This window comes from Pelodiscus sinensis, chromosome 4 (genome assembly GCF_052426305.1).
Source record: "Pelodiscus sinensis isolate ZL-2025 chromosome 4, ASM5242630v1, whole genome shotgun sequence".
NCBI classification, from domain to species: Eukaryota; Metazoa; Chordata; order Testudines; family Trionychidae; genus Pelodiscus; species Pelodiscus sinensis.
In genome coordinates this window covers 13,585,008-13,600,342 of record NC_143055.1, presented here as the reverse complement: position 1 = coordinate 13,600,342, position 15,335 = coordinate 13,585,008, and the positions used below count along the sequence as shown (strand labels likewise).

Sequence of the window (15,335 nt, the reverse complement as noted above, 5' to 3'; positions counted from 1 at the left end):
TGTGCGGTCTTGTCACACCTCCTACATCCTTACTTTATATAGCTGGTATAATCTTTAGGCTACAACTAGTTGAATGTGACAATGATCAGGTTGGACATGGACACTCCATCTACTACAGTGAAAGGATTGAGAGATGAGACAACCTGAATATATTATTGATTTGACACTTCTCTAAAGTCACTCATCTGATGTTTTGCTTTTCTTTCTTCCTTATCCCTCTCACCTCTTCCATCCACTTGCATTCCCACACCTCTGATTCCCTCCTGCTTTGCAACATCTCCCACAACTACAGATTGAAACTCTCTGGTCCCGCAACATCCATGGTCCGGCATGATTTTAATTAATTGGTTGTCCACTTACAGTGGATATGGGTTTGTTTGTTTACATCCACCAGTCCTAGCTCTGGGTTCTGTGCTGTTTTTTAGCTCTAAAATAATCATTAATGTCTTCTAAGAGCCAAGCAAGCAGTGGAAGTGCTGATAATGCTGCTAAGCATAAGCATATTTTTATACTTTATCTACTTATTTCCTTGTGTCAATATAGTAAAGTTTTATAATAACACTAACACTTTGTTATAAGAGAACTGATAAGTCTTGGCTGTGCATAGGCTTGCATAGGCTGTATCAGTACAGTCATGCATTATTATGAAGCATTATAAGTACTGTTCCATTTATTTGCCTTGTTAAAATAAAAGTAGAGACCCACTCCTTACAATATTGACTTCTTGTGGTTTGGCAACTTCTCTGGTTCAGCACTGGTCGGGTCCCGAAGGGGCAGACTAGAAGAGGTTCAACCCGTAGCTAATTTCTTCAAACTGGCTGCTATGGAACTTTTTATTTGCCCATCATTTTAATACTTTTGAATCTTGTCACCATATCTTGACATGTTCTGGAATCCTGACTGCTTGAATTGTTTTTATCTTTTAAACGCAAATATAAAGTCACAGAGCAGTGGCTGCGTTAGTCTGTAACTTTAAAAAGAACTATGTGGCACCTTAGAGACTAACAAAAATATATAGGATCATGAGCTTCTGTGGGTAAAACCCACTTCATCAGACGAGTTAGAGTGGAAATAACCAAATCCAAGATACATAGAACAGAAAAAGCAGTTACCTATCAATTGTAAATCAGATGTATTCAAACTATGCTTATAATGTTGTAAGTTTCTATTTAGATCGCCTCTAATGTTTCTTAGATACATTGACAAGTGAAAGTATACAAAAATGCACACACATACTGTTTGGACAGACATCTGGTATTGCAGGAGTGTGTGACCATGTAAAGGGTGGGTTTTTGGGTCACAAGTTTTAGATAACTTCATCTCTTGACAAGCTGGGAAGCCCTGAGTGAATTAGACATGCCATCCCAAATGAAAGCCAATAAAGCTCAATTCCTTTCCATTGTATAGTTTGTTTATGTTGTTCTTTCAATGTGCTGTCCAGCTCTGCACAGATAGCTGGTTCAGCAGCCCTCAGTAGTATTAGCTAGCTTGGTTAAGTGCTGCAGGCTGGAATGTTGTAGCACTGTTTAGGCGCCTCATGGCTTCTGTCCTTGTAGCTTCAATGTTATTATCAGATAGTGCAGCATGGTAGTTCAGCAGACCTCAGTGTTACTCATAAAGGAGGTCCACAGATCCAGTTTGGGGGTGAAGGCACTCGGCCAGGTTCATTGTCCACGAAGAATGGAACTAGCTCCCTGGAGCAGTGTTTACAGTTATACTAACGTGTGTATATGCCCATTACAATGGATTCAGGTCAGTCAGCAGTGGGACTTTCTGCTGCCCCCTCTGCTGGACAAAGGAGTATGGCAAAGTACTCTGGCATCTCTAGACTGGGACAGACTTTTGGCATACACAATTTAGAGGCTTTCTTTCATATTTCATGACGTGCTTGCCACTGCCCTTGTTTCTGGTATCTTGGACGAAAGATTCATTATTTTCTTGTACAAGTTGAACCTCTAAAATCCAGAAGTCTCTGGTCCGGCAACATCTGTGGTCTGGCAGGACCATGAATATTGCTAGACCAAAGAGCCCCAGTGACTGGAAGTGGGGGCTAGCTTGGGTCAGGAGTGCTGGGCTGGTGGCAGTAGGGCCAGTGGTTGAGAGTGCAGGCCTGGCTGGGGCTGGCAGCTGGGAACACAGCAGGGTCCAGCTGGGGCCAGGAGCAGAGCCCAGTGAGTATGGCTGGTGCCCAGGAGCAGGGCCGAAGTGGGGCTAAGGGCTGGGAGGGGAGCCTTAACCTCCCTTGATCGGGCAAACTCCCTGGTTTAGGATCACTCAGATCCCGAAGGTGCTGGACTAGGGAGGTCCAACCTGTCCCAGATTGGGATATAGCTGTACTAGCTGGAATACATTTTGTAACTATCTAGCAACAACTTTGCCAAGATCATGGGCTGGGCGGTGAACTTGTAAGCATCTACTTTAATACATGGCCTGACTTTGATTCACGGCCTCTAGTTCAGGCCTCAGATCTTGTACCAGGCCCAGTGCACCAAGCTGCATAGCTCTACTACATATGTCACAAAGCTTACAGAATAATTACTTTAGAAAAGTGCTAGGGAGCATTGAAAGCTCAATCAGAACTAGTTTTCCATATCCTTCTGCCAGTATAGGAAGATTGTCCTATTAACATGAGTACAGCTGTATGGACAGAAAGAGAAATTAGTATGAAGAAATTGTAAAAACCTCAACAAATGTTTTTAAAAAGGAAGAGTATATTTCAGTAAATCTAGGTATTATGATACCAGTGTTTCTGCTGTGCCAGAGTTGGAGACAGATTTGTTTCCTGTTGAAGAATGGAATTCCAGCTCCAGCATCACTTGTCTGAGTAATTTGTGAGACATCTGATCTTTTTAAAAAAACAAAACAAACCTGTCTGTAGTCCGGAATTTTGGACTAATAATCTGAGTTCCAACCTCATCCAGGTTCCTTTCACTGATTTGTAGATGAGAAGTAAACATTCTTACTAATAGCCTTTCTAAATAAGCAGAACCTGACATCCGAAAGGTGCTCAGGCATTTGGCAAATGGAAGTCTAGTTGGTAGAATCAGGTTAGTGGAGGTGATAGCAGACGCGCATATCCTGGTTACAGAAAGATATCTATTCCATGACACTCATGCCCATATTTAGTATTGAAGTGCGTATATATTTTTGAATCTCTTGTAACACAACTATCATTAGTTGCCTTGGTATATGTTGTTGACTTGATATTTGTTAAATTATGTTTATTTCCTGTGAAAGGGGAAAAGCTCAGACTAATCTTCCCATTGTAGCATAAAGCATTGTAAAATGTAATAACTAAAGATGTGGTTTTTGTCCGCAGATATTCAGGTTTTGATGGGCAGCCTGGTGTACCTGAGACAAGGTATAGAAAACTCTCCATATGTTCATCTACTAGATGCAAACCAGTGGGCAGACATCTGTGACATCTTTACGAGGGACGCCTGTGCTCTCCTCGGTCTCTCGGTTGAATCACCTCTCAGTGTTAGGTACGCTCGCTCCCACTGAAATGTTTTGAAAGCCAGGGTGCCTAAGCTCTTCCCAGCTGCCATGCTAATTTGACAGGAATACAAGAAAGTTGTCTAACAGCATTAAATAGAGCCAGTTGTAAGACTACAGGTTCCAGCATGCACTGTATCCTGAGCCAAGTAGCCAATTCTGCTCAGCTGAGAATGGAACATTGTGTGCTGGGACTCTTAGCTTCTGTATGTTACAAACCCATATTAAAGATGAGGATGGCTTCCAGCCACCTTGAGCTAGGAAAAGTGTATGAAAATTTGTATCACAACTTGACACTTAAAAATGAAAAAGCCTCAACCAGTTATCTACTTGCTAGCTCTTTTCATCAGTTTTGTTATCTTTAATTCAGTTTTCTCACTTCACATTGGTTCTGTGTTGAAGTTCTGTTTCTAAAAACACTAAAATGTGATTTCAGCAGGTAAAATTTACAATCCCCTCATGAGACTTCAAGATTTACAAAGATAAAATGTTGCACTTTCCTGAGAACTGGTATTTCCCAGTCTGTGGTGAACATGAATAACATCGTGTTTAACTGAAAATAGAGAAATTAGATTTTTCGTCACAAGAATAGTGACCTACAGCAGTCAAGTCTTAAACCATCCCTTACCTAGACAGAATTAATTGAAGAATTAACTACAACTCAGATTTTGAGCTATTGATCCCCCAAATGCACCATACCGGGCTATCCATAGAGGTTAGATGAGTAATGAGCAATGGATTTTGTCTTTCGGTGGACTCAATCACATGCAAGTGCAACCTGCTATTTGTTTATTGGTTATCTGCTTGTTACTGTTACTTTGCTGCTTAGTTGGGAGGTACAAACTCACTACAGCAACATTTCACAGACATTTCATTAATCTCTGCCCAAGTAATAGTATTAACTGATTTTTGGTGGGCCTGTTTCTTTTTGGGCCAGGCTCATGCATTGGAAAGAAGCAGCAGAATGGAAAGGAGAAGTATGCCTGAATCTTCCTCCTTCTGTAGCAGTGTTTCTTGATTCATTTTAGACTGTGGATGTAAAAATGAGCAGTAAGGAATTTGTGTCCCTGTAATAGATTTTGAGTGCATCTCTTTTCCTTCCAGAACAATATGCAGCAAATTAATAGTCACTCACTGACATTTTAATGGCCCTTGCATTGACTGTGTAATGTGCACAGTTCATTATCAGTACAAGTGTATGAGTTGCTACCACTGAGGTGGAAAAATCTCTTCCCTTTTATTGATTCTTATGTTGAGCAGGCAGCTGTTTTGGGCCCAAAATGAAATCAATTGAACTATGATCTTTTTATTGGGCAGGTGTTGTTCATAGCGTAAACAAGATAGCTCTAAAATGTGGCTACTGCCTATACGTAGCAAATACTTCAAAAATTAAACCAGTTTGACATAAAACCCTGTCTACACAGTTTTCTAAAATTTTTGTACAGGACCATTTCTTTTTTTTATGGCTGTTCAGTGGCTTTCACCAATGGGGTTCCAATCCTACTGGGGCCCTCGGGGCCTTATCCAAACCCGTTGAAGTCCGTGGAAAGACTCCCATTGTCTCCAGTGGGCTTTGAATTGGGCTCTTTGAATTTCAGGCCAAAAATAGTCATGTACTAAATCAATTTCTTTTAGCTACTGTTAGCTTTCAGACGGCTCTCTGACATTCCTCACAGACGTTTTCTTCTAGGACTACTAGGTGAGGTGACACTTTTCTTTGTACAGAATATAAATCTTACAAAGGTAATGTAGGCTAACGCTGTAGCTTTTTGTCTCTGCCTCCTGGCTAAACTATATCAAGGCCTTACTAAATTTATGATTCATTTTGGTCAATTTCAGTCATAGGTTTTTAAAAATAGTACATTTCACAATTGCAGCTATTTAAGTCTGACATTTCATGGTGTTGTAATTTTAGGGGTTTTGACCCCAAAAGGAGCTCTCTGGCTATGTTGGGACCGGGTGGTTTGCAAGGTTGTTATAGGCAAGTGAGGGTAGGTCAGGGGTGGAGAACCTCAGGCACAGGGGTCAGTTGTGGCCCCCGGCTTGCCTGGATCTGACCCCGGAGGCTCGGGGTCCCTTTGGCATGGGGGAGCCTGCACTGGTGCTCCTGCCCTGCTGCTGCCCTTCTGCAGGGTTGGCGCACACAAAATCTACTAGGCTGGTCCCCGCTAGGCTGTGGTGGACCAGGGGAATGTGGGGAGTGTCTTTCTCCTCAGTTGGGGGCCACATAAGTGAGGGGTTTTTTTTGCCTCTCACTTGTGTATGGCCTCTGACCGATTTTTTTTTTTTTTTTTTTTTTTTCTTTTCTGTGGGTCAGCGGACCCCGATCCAAAAAAGGTTTCCCACTCCTCGGATAGGTACTGCTATTCTCATTTCTGTGCTGCTGCTGGCAGGAGTGCTGTTTTCAGAGCTGGGTGGCTAGAGAGCTGTGGCTGCTGGCTGGCAGCACAGCACTGACGGCAGAAGCAGTGCTGAAGTAAGAAAGGGATAGTATGTTATTGCCACCCTTAATTTTGTACTTCTTTGGTCAGGGTGCTGCCTTCAGACATGGGCACCTCACCAACAGCTGCCAGCCTCCAACTGCCCAGCTCTGAAGGCAGCACAGAAGTAAGGGTGGCAATACTGTAACCCCCCTGAAATAGTCTTGTAAACTCCCCACAGTCCCCTTTTAGATCAGGACCTCCAGTTTGAGAAATGCTCATCTCCCCTGTGAAATTTATATAGTAAAAAAGCACACAGAAGACCAGATTTCATGGTCCGTGATGTGTTTTTCATGCCTGAATTTGTTAGAGGCCTACAGATAATGGTTGAATTAGGAACTGCATCTGAAATAGTGGTTTTGATTCTTTAGCTCAGATGCTACAGGTTCATGCTTTCAGATCCAGCAGTTCCAGGTGTAGTCTCCACAGATGTCCAGGCCACAGGCATCGTTCTAAAAGCATTTTTAACAACCAGCTCTCTCAAAGTTCCTGTGAAGGAAGGAAGGAAGGATTATTTTCACAGATGATAAAACTGGCACAAATAGTGGAATCACTTTGCCAAAGCAACATAGCACATCAATGGTGATAGAAATGTAGCCGTGTTAGTCTGGTGTAACTGAAACAAAATACAGGACTATGTAGCACTTTAAAGACTAACAAGATGGCTTATTAGATGATGAGCTTTCTTGGCCCACTTCCTCAGATCAAATAGTGGAAGAAAATAGTCACAACCATATATACCAAAGGATACAATTAAAAAAAAATGAACACATATGAAAAGGACAAATCACATTTCAGAACAGAGAGGGGATGGGGGGGGGGGAAGGAAGGTAAATGCCTGTGAGTTAATATTAGAGGTGGGGAAGGAGAGATGTCTGTGAGTTAATGGTATTAGAGGTGATAATTGGGGAAGCTATCTTTGTAATGGGTAAGGTAGTTGGAGTCTTTGTTCAGCCCCCTGCGGAGAGTGTGGAATTTTAGCATGAATGCCAGTTCAGAGGATTCCCTTTCAAGTGCAGATTTGAATGTCTTCTGAAGTAGGATGCATGTGATTAGGTCATTGAGACAGTGTCCTTTCTGGTTGAAATGGCAAGAAACTGTTTTTTCTTTGTGATCCTGTCTAATGTCTGTTTTGTGGGCATTGATTCTTTGGCAAAGTGTCTGAGACGTTTGTCCAATGTACATAGCAGACGGACACTTTCGGCACATGATAGCATAGATTATATTTCTGGATGCGCAGGAATATGTATTCTTGATCTTATAACTCACTTGGTTAGGCCCAATAATGGTGTCAGCAGAGTGAATATGTGGACAAAGCTGGCAACAGGGTTTGTTGCAAAGGAAAGTACCAGGGTTGGTATTAGTGTGGTATGTCCTGTGGTTGTTGGTAAGAATCATCTTGAGGTTAGGTGGTTGTCTATAGGAGACTATGGGTCTGTCGCCCAGAGCTTCTTGGAGTTTAGTATCCTGTTCCAGTATAGGCTGTAATTTATTGATAATGTGTTGGACAGGTTTAAGTTGGGAGCTGTAGGTGATGACAAGTGGTGTTCTATTGTTGGTTTTCTTGGGTCTGTCTTGTAGTAGATGGTTTCTAGGTATTCGTTTGGCTCTTTCAATTTGCTTTTTTATTTCTCCGGGTGGGTAGTTGAGGTTTATAAATGCTTGGTAGAGATCCTGAAGTTTCTGGTCTCTGTCAGTGGGATTAGAGCAGATGCGGTTGTATCGAAGGGCTTGGCTATAGATGATGGATCGTATGGTGTGTGCTGGATGGGAGCTGGAAGCACGTAGGTAATTGTATGAGTCAGTGGGTTTTCTGTAGAGGGTGGTGTCTAATTTTCCATTGTTGATTTGTACTGTGGTGTCCAGGAAATGGATCGCTCGTGTAGAATGGTCCAGGCTGAGGTTGATGGTAGGGTGTAGGTTGTTGAAATCTCTGTGGAATGTCTCCAGTGTTTCTTGGCCATGCGTCCAGATCATAAAGATGTCATCAATGTAGCGTAAGTAGAGAAGGGGTAAACAGGGACGGGAGTTGAGGAAACGTTGTTCTAGGTTAGCCATAAAGATATTAGCATACTGTGGGGCCATGCATGTACCAATGGCTGTGCTGCTGATCTGGAGGTATAAGTTGTTCTCAAACTGGAAATAATTGTGGGTGAGAACAAAGTTACATAGGTCTGCTATCAGGTTGGCAGTGGTGTCCTCTGGGATAGTGTTTCTAATAGCTAGTAATCCGTCTTCATGTGGGATGTTGGTGTATAGTGCTTCTATATCCATGGTGGCAAGGATGGTGTTATTGGGGAGGTTATCGATGTTTTGTAGTTTCCTTCGGAAGTCAGTAGTGTCTCGGAGATAGCTGGGGGTGTTGGTCTCCTATAGACAACCACCTAACCTCAAGATGATTCTTACCAACAACCACAGGACATACCACACTAATACCCACCCTGGTACTTTCCCTTGCAACAAACCCTGTTGCCAGCTTTGTCCACATATTCACTCTGCTGACACCATTATTGGGCCTAACCAAGTGAGTTATAAGATCAAGAATACATATTCCTGCTCATCCAGAAATATAATCTATGCTATCATGTGCCGAAAGTGTCCGTCTGCTATGTACATTGGACAAACGTCTCAGACACTTCGCCAAAGAATCAATGCCCACAAAACAGACATTAGACAGGATCACAAAGAAAAAACAGTTTCTTGCCATTTCAACCAGAAAGGACACTGTCTCAATGACCTAATCACATGCATCCTACTTCAGAAGACATTCAAATCTGCACTTGAAAGGGAATCCTCTGAACTGGCATTCATGCTAAAATTCCACACTCTCCGCAGGGGGCTGAACAAAGGCCCCAACTACCTTACCCATTACAAAGATAGCTTCCCCAATTATCACCTCTAATTCCATTAACTCACAGACATCTCCCCTTCCCCACCTCTAATATCATTAACTCACAGGCATTTACCTTCCATCCCCCCTCTGTTCTGAAATGTGATTTGTCCTTTTCATATGTGTTCATTTTTTTTAATTGTATCCTTTGGTATATATGGTTAGTGGAAGAAAATAGTCACATTTGATCTGAGGAAGTGGGTCTGGCCCACGAAAGCTCATAATGTAATAAACCATCTTGTTAGTCTTTAAAGTGCTACATAGTCCTGTATTTTGTTATAGCACGTCAATAGCAGAGCTGGGATTAGAATCCTTGGCTCCCTTTCCGGTCCTCAGTTAATATGTTGCACGGAGGTAAATATATACTCCGGGACTTTCATTTTAATTTGCTGAAAATCATTTATCATCACTTACTGTGACAACCTTGTGGACTCCTGCAAAGGAATAGAATACACTTAGGTAACAGGAAGTTCTGGCACCCAATCTTAGCCCACATGAAGACCCCATTTGCAACATAAACAGAGCAGATTGCATTACCTTCCTCATCTCTATTCTCTGGAAAGTCCCCCTCTGTCTCGATCCCAGGGACCATAGGTAATGAGATCTGTACCTGCAACTCCTTAGGCCACAATCAGGTGACATTTTGGCCATGCCAGTTATATAACAGTTCCTTGACCACATGTAAAACTGTGTGGTTTCCAGGCCCCTTTGTCTCTTGGACAGTGGATACCACAATAAATAGTACAGTAAATCAAATTATTCATGTGTTCTACTCAAATTGTTACCCTTCAGCTTGTTGTGCATAACAGAACCCAGAATCCTAGCAACCTGTAGCCTTGCTTGTTAGGCAGTAATACAAATGGCAAGAACGGAATGAAGAAATAAGAATCTTTTATCCCCAGTTACTTATTAATGAAGTAGAGCTAAGAGAAATATTCATTTTAAAAGAACATCCTGTGCTAATATTTCTGTTCATTTTGCAGTTTTTCAGCAGGTTGTGTAGCATTGCCAGCTTTAATTAATATCAAAGCTGTGATCGAGCAAAGACAGTGCACTGGAGTTTGGAACCAGAAAGATGAATTGCCGGTGAGTATGCTCTGTACTTTCAGATAGACCAAGATTCAAACAACAAACAAGCCTCAGTGTCTTTCTTATTCTGAAAGTTTGTATGGATTTTCTGTCACCCCAAAAGTCAATGTGAACTGTATATCTGCGAGAACAGCCAGCAGTGTTTCCCACCATAAAAATGGGTAGGTGGAGGGAAATCAGATAACCATTATTTAGCTCCATCTACAGCTTGCTGTAGTGTTGCCTCAACACTGGGTGGGCTTGAAATGACCAGGAATGGCATCCGTGTGTGCAGGGATTGGTGAATTGAATTGAGACCCACAATTGCACATCTGGAGAAACTTGTTCTTAGCAAAATCCATGGGATTATGTCAATGAAACTGTTCAAGGCTCTCTGCTCCTGCTTTAAGAAGGAGAACTCTTCAGATGTTGAGCTGGGCAGCAGCACAGTTAGCATTCCTGACTGTAGTTGTCATCATGAGGATCCTTGTGTGGCCCCAGTATGTCTGGGTTGGGATCAATCCAATACTACTTTCCATAATTGTGACTCTGGAATCTGGTCTGAGGTGGATGACTGGTTCATGAGCTGTGGTCTCGAAAGAATGACTGGAAAGAAAGTGGTTTATCAAAGGATCAGCCAGTAACTGTGGATAAGTTAATAGTACTTCTAGCTTCTTGTGTATTCTAAACGCTTCACAAACCTTGTCAGTGTTCACTACACTCCTATGCAGTGCTGAAGGTATGGAATACATTATTTCCCATATAAAGATACCAAGAGGTTAAAGGACTCTGTCATAGCCACCAATGTCAAAGCCAGAATTACAAGTTGAGAGCTCCTAGTCCCAGGTCCTTTGTCACAGAGCCACATTTTTCTCTCTGTGTTTGCACTCTTCTGTACCTGAAATCATACAACTCTCTTGCCTGATGAGTAGTGGAGGAATTTTTGCCTGGACCTGTATCTTCTGCGTTGTTCTTTGACTTGAGTGATCCCAAGGCATTACATGACTTTGGATGTGAATCATAAAAGTGTTAGTGGTGGGAGTTTAAAAGCACTTTAAGAATGTGGATAATCAGTTCTAGTTAATTTCTAATGGAAATTAATCATCAGATCTCTAAGACAGCTTTGGAAATCTCTGCCTAGAACAGATGAAACCTGTGGGGTCATTTGGTCCATATCCCTACCAGTGTTGGTTTATTCTACAACACAGACAGGCTCTTCCTGCTATACATCCAAGATACGTTCTAAAAAATGTGGCCGTATAACGAAACAATGTAAAGCAAGGAATTTCTTTGATTTGCATTCAAGCGGCTGTCTTTCATTTGAGCGAATTTTTCCGTTTTTTGTGAATGACGTAAGCTTGAGGAATGGAAGGACTTATAATGAAATCATTCCTAAATTCACCGACGACGTTAGTGCAGAACTGACGTGACACATAGCAGGGATGGCCTGTACCTACAATTGGCGCATCAGCACAATACTCTGCTTTACACAAACTTGCAGTTTAATTTATGATCACTCTTAAGATATTTCTGGCTGAAGGCTTTGCCTGCTTTTCACAAGTGATTTTGCTTCACTAAAAACTGTATAGAAATGTGTTTAATGGCCATGCATAGATAGCGATGGCTATCTGCTGGAAATGTGATTACACAAGATACACAGTGATTTGAATGTATTATGTTATCCAGATTGAAGTGGACCTTGGTAAAAAGTGCTGGTATCACTCGATATTTGCCTGTCCCATCCTTCGTCAGCAAACAACAGATAATAACCCACCTATGAAGCTGGTCTGTGGTCATATAATATCAAGAGACGCTCTGAATAAAATGTTTAATGGCAGCAAGTAAGTCGAATTCTCTCTCTTTGGCAAAGTGTGGGTAATGACCAATGTTAAGTTTAAAATAGTGAGACTTGGGTAAGAGAAGACTCCATAAATACAGAATGGCTGGAAGCTAGTTGAAAGTCTCATGGCTGACTTCAAAGCAGAATAGCATTGTTGGTGCCCTAGAATAGCAACAATGTGAGTTGTCTGTATATTATACTCTTATGTCACACAGAAGGACCTGGTATAAGAAGTTCAATAGATAGGACTACATCACTTTGAAAAAGTACCCTTCCATTTTACAGAACTAACTACCAATGAATTATTGCTGCAGGAAGGGTCAGGTTTTCTATACATTGTGTTTTCTGTTCAGAGCAAGGTTAATCACATACCAAGAAAATTTTAAAAAAGGAAAGGGGTTGGGTGGGATAGAGGAGATCCTTGGAATATCAAATAACTTTGAGCAGATGAATATCTGTAGTAACTTCATGTTATTCATTAGCTGTTTAGATGCAGAGGATAAGCGGAAGGGATGTGAGAAATAAGGAAAGTTCTTTTTATGAAGGGAACCTGTACAACTATTAGTAATTTCACTTTAGGTCATACAGCCTCTGTAAAGCATAGAAAGCTGAACCATATAAATACACAATCAATGTAATTCAGGCTCACATTTTGTAACACAAGGGTTTTGTGAACCCAAATGGAAAATGTTGCTGGGTTTTTTTCAAATGAAAGTTTTGGCTGTGTTTTTTGTTTTTCATATTCACCACTGGGGTCAAAACCCCAGCAGAATAGCATTGTGGTGTGCATGAAAGGATCCGTGGTGTCCATCCAGTTCTGGCACACTCAGCCATATTGTTCAGGCTAACTAGCCATGCTCAACTGGCCAAATAGCCACATGTGGCTAGCGGATTGGACACCATAGGTCTAGATGTTAACTGTAAATGACCAGTCTAATTTCATAGTCCAGACTATGCAGAAGGCAACTATACAGGGAAACAAATGAATTTGAAAATCTAACTTCTTCGTTTTTAATAAATTAGGTGTGACTAATAAGGTAAGTAGCAATTATATCTTTAACAAAATTATTCTAATGCTGACTTAGGGTCCCTTGGTAGCTAGAGGATCTGTTCAGTGGAGTGAAGAAAGCATTATTATGCAGAAAGGACTATCTAGGCTCCTTTTCCTGCCTATCCCATCAAATGTAATTGAGAACTAGATGCTGTTATAATATAAACAAAGTGAACATAAATGCCTCCTGCTGTGTTATTTCAACATGTCAAAACAATGAGATGTCTAGAAAGTGTAGTTGTTGCACTACTGCCAGCTGTCCTGTTAAAACAATCCTAACACATTGTCTTTGTCTCTAGATTAAAATGCCCCTATTGTCCAATGGAACAGAGTCCTGGAGATGCCAAACAGATATTTTTCTGAAGAAATCATTCAATATTCAGTCTGTAAGGGACACTCTGAATTATGGGTGCATTTCAGAAGAATTGAAAATACTTGTTCCATTTTATGCAGCAGACTGAGGACTTCTGCGTTTGCATAAGCTAATGCTACAGAAACTTTGCCAACATTTAGTATATACATACAGAGTGGAAATGCTACAGAAATAATATTACCATAGAGCTTTACTATACTCTTGGTCTCCATATCTGATCAAGTTACTACACCAGCAGTGGTCATTCAATGCAGGTTTTTGTACTTAATTATATGGTGACTTTTTACTTTTTAAAACAGAAACCGATCACCTCCTTCCTCCTCAATATGTTTAATATTCCTCCTGCTATTCTTCTGTCATTCTGTTGATAACTGTCACCTTAGGGAATGTTTGTGGAAAAAGTTTTATTTCCTGTAATGTGTACATAATTAAAAGTAAATACTTCAGAAAACGTTTGATAATTGAATTGTGGTTATAAAACTTAATTTTTTTCCTGGGAAAAAAAGCTGTGATATATTCTGAGTTTTCTTTCAAACATTTTTTCAATTTTTACATAGAACTCAAAGTAAGAGTGCATATATATATAAAATATATAAATATATAGCCCTGAAGGGCTAATTATTAAATTCCATCACTAATTTATAAAGATGGTGAATGGATAAATTACTACTGGAATGGAGTGGAACAGGCAATCCTGTTCCTTTTGCTTTCACGATCAAGAAATGTTTGTGTAACAGAATATTCAATAAAATGGAGTTCTAAGTGGAAATGCTTTTAGTCAATGACACTTGCTCTTTGGCCTTTGTAGTCATGTTCTTTGAACTTTGTATTCAAGATTAGGCTATAAATGTCAGTCATGTTGCTGTATAGTTTAATAGACATAGTGTGTTATTTATAAATGGTTATCAAAGCCAAATAAACTGTCAGAGTATTCATTGTTAAATTGGAAAATAAAAATGTTCTGATGCAATCTACTGATCACAGATCTGCACCTTGCAGGATTGGGTCCTACATCCTCATATTAAAAGCTAGCAATTTTTCTGTAGCTTGAAAACACTTTGCTTCTAGCCTTGCGTTTCGTACTAGACTGTTACTGCCAGTGCCACTTTTTTCCTGCTCAATTTGTTATATTGTGGACTAGGTGAAATTTGTACTCATAAACCAGATGTAGATCATGGCAGTTATACCTTTTCTAGTGTGAATATATTTGTATTTATTGCACTGTACAATAGTAGGGCAAGCAGCCATACGGCATGTTAAGATTCATGTAAAAATATATTTCTGTATTGTGTAATAGGTTTCTCTCTCCCCCCCCCTCCCTCCCCCCAGTTTATCTGTTTGAATTCTGACACACTGGTTGAATGCACTAGCCACTAGCACAATGCACTACAGAGAAGAACATCACTGAGAAATCTACATTTTTGCATCTCCGTTTCATCTGATTTAAGAAATATACTTGGACTCAGTGACAATGGACACTCTTAGTGAGACAAGCGGAACAAACCAAGACACACAAATTACACCTTTAACATATGTTCAGTATGTGTGTGGGGAAAAATAGAGGTGCGTGTGACTTTTTTTTCCTGCAATTAAATTGTATTGTTAAAAAAAAAAATGGGTTAAGTGATGAAATCAACAATAAACGGGTGAGGATATTATTTTAATGTAGGATTCTAGTCTCGGTGAAGTTACTTTTGACCTTTATCTTGAGTGGAATTCCTTTATTGAGCCTTTGGGCAAATGAGCATGTGTATTGTAAAGAAAAATTATGTATAGGTCATTTTAAAAAATGTATCTTTTCACTTTGTAACGTACAGTGCTATCTATAATGCTGGTGCAGAGAGATCACTATAAACAAAGGCTAATTTCTGTGGGGTCCTGAACACACAATTGTTCGTAACAGACAAATGGTGCTATCTGTATTGAGTGGATGCAGTGAGCAGAGGTGGCCATTCACTAACCAAGAAGGGGAAGAACCCCTCTATAAGCCCCTTTACCTGCCTGCAAGTGAGGAGGCGGGGCTAGCAGTATAAAAGCCCAGCAGGGAGCTCAGTCTGCTCCCAGCCACCAGAGGAAGCAGAAGCCTGCCCTACACTCCCAAGTTGGGAGGCTGCTGAGGACTGGCTTGGACTGCTGGC

At 40.8% G+C, this 15,335-nt stretch overlaps 1 protein-coding gene across 1 annotated transcript in view; it reads left to right on the top strand.

Moving 5' to 3' along the window:
* Positions 1–14,866, top strand: part of RMND5A (required for meiotic nuclear division 5 homolog A) — a 45,286-nt gene extending 30,420 nt beyond the window's left edge. Inside the window, exons 6-9 of the mRNA XM_075930959.2 lie at positions 3,320–3,485; positions 9,849–9,951; positions 11,620–11,774; positions 13,124–14,866. Of these exons, the coding sequence (XP_075787074.1) occupies positions 3,320–3,485; positions 9,849–9,951; positions 11,620–11,774; positions 13,124–13,187 (488 nt within the window). The 3' untranslated portion in view covers positions 13,188–14,866. The remainder of the gene's footprint in view (positions 1–3,319; positions 3,486–9,848; positions 9,952–11,619; positions 11,775–13,123) is intronic.
* The last annotated feature ends 469 nt before the right edge of the window (positions 14,867–15,335 follow it).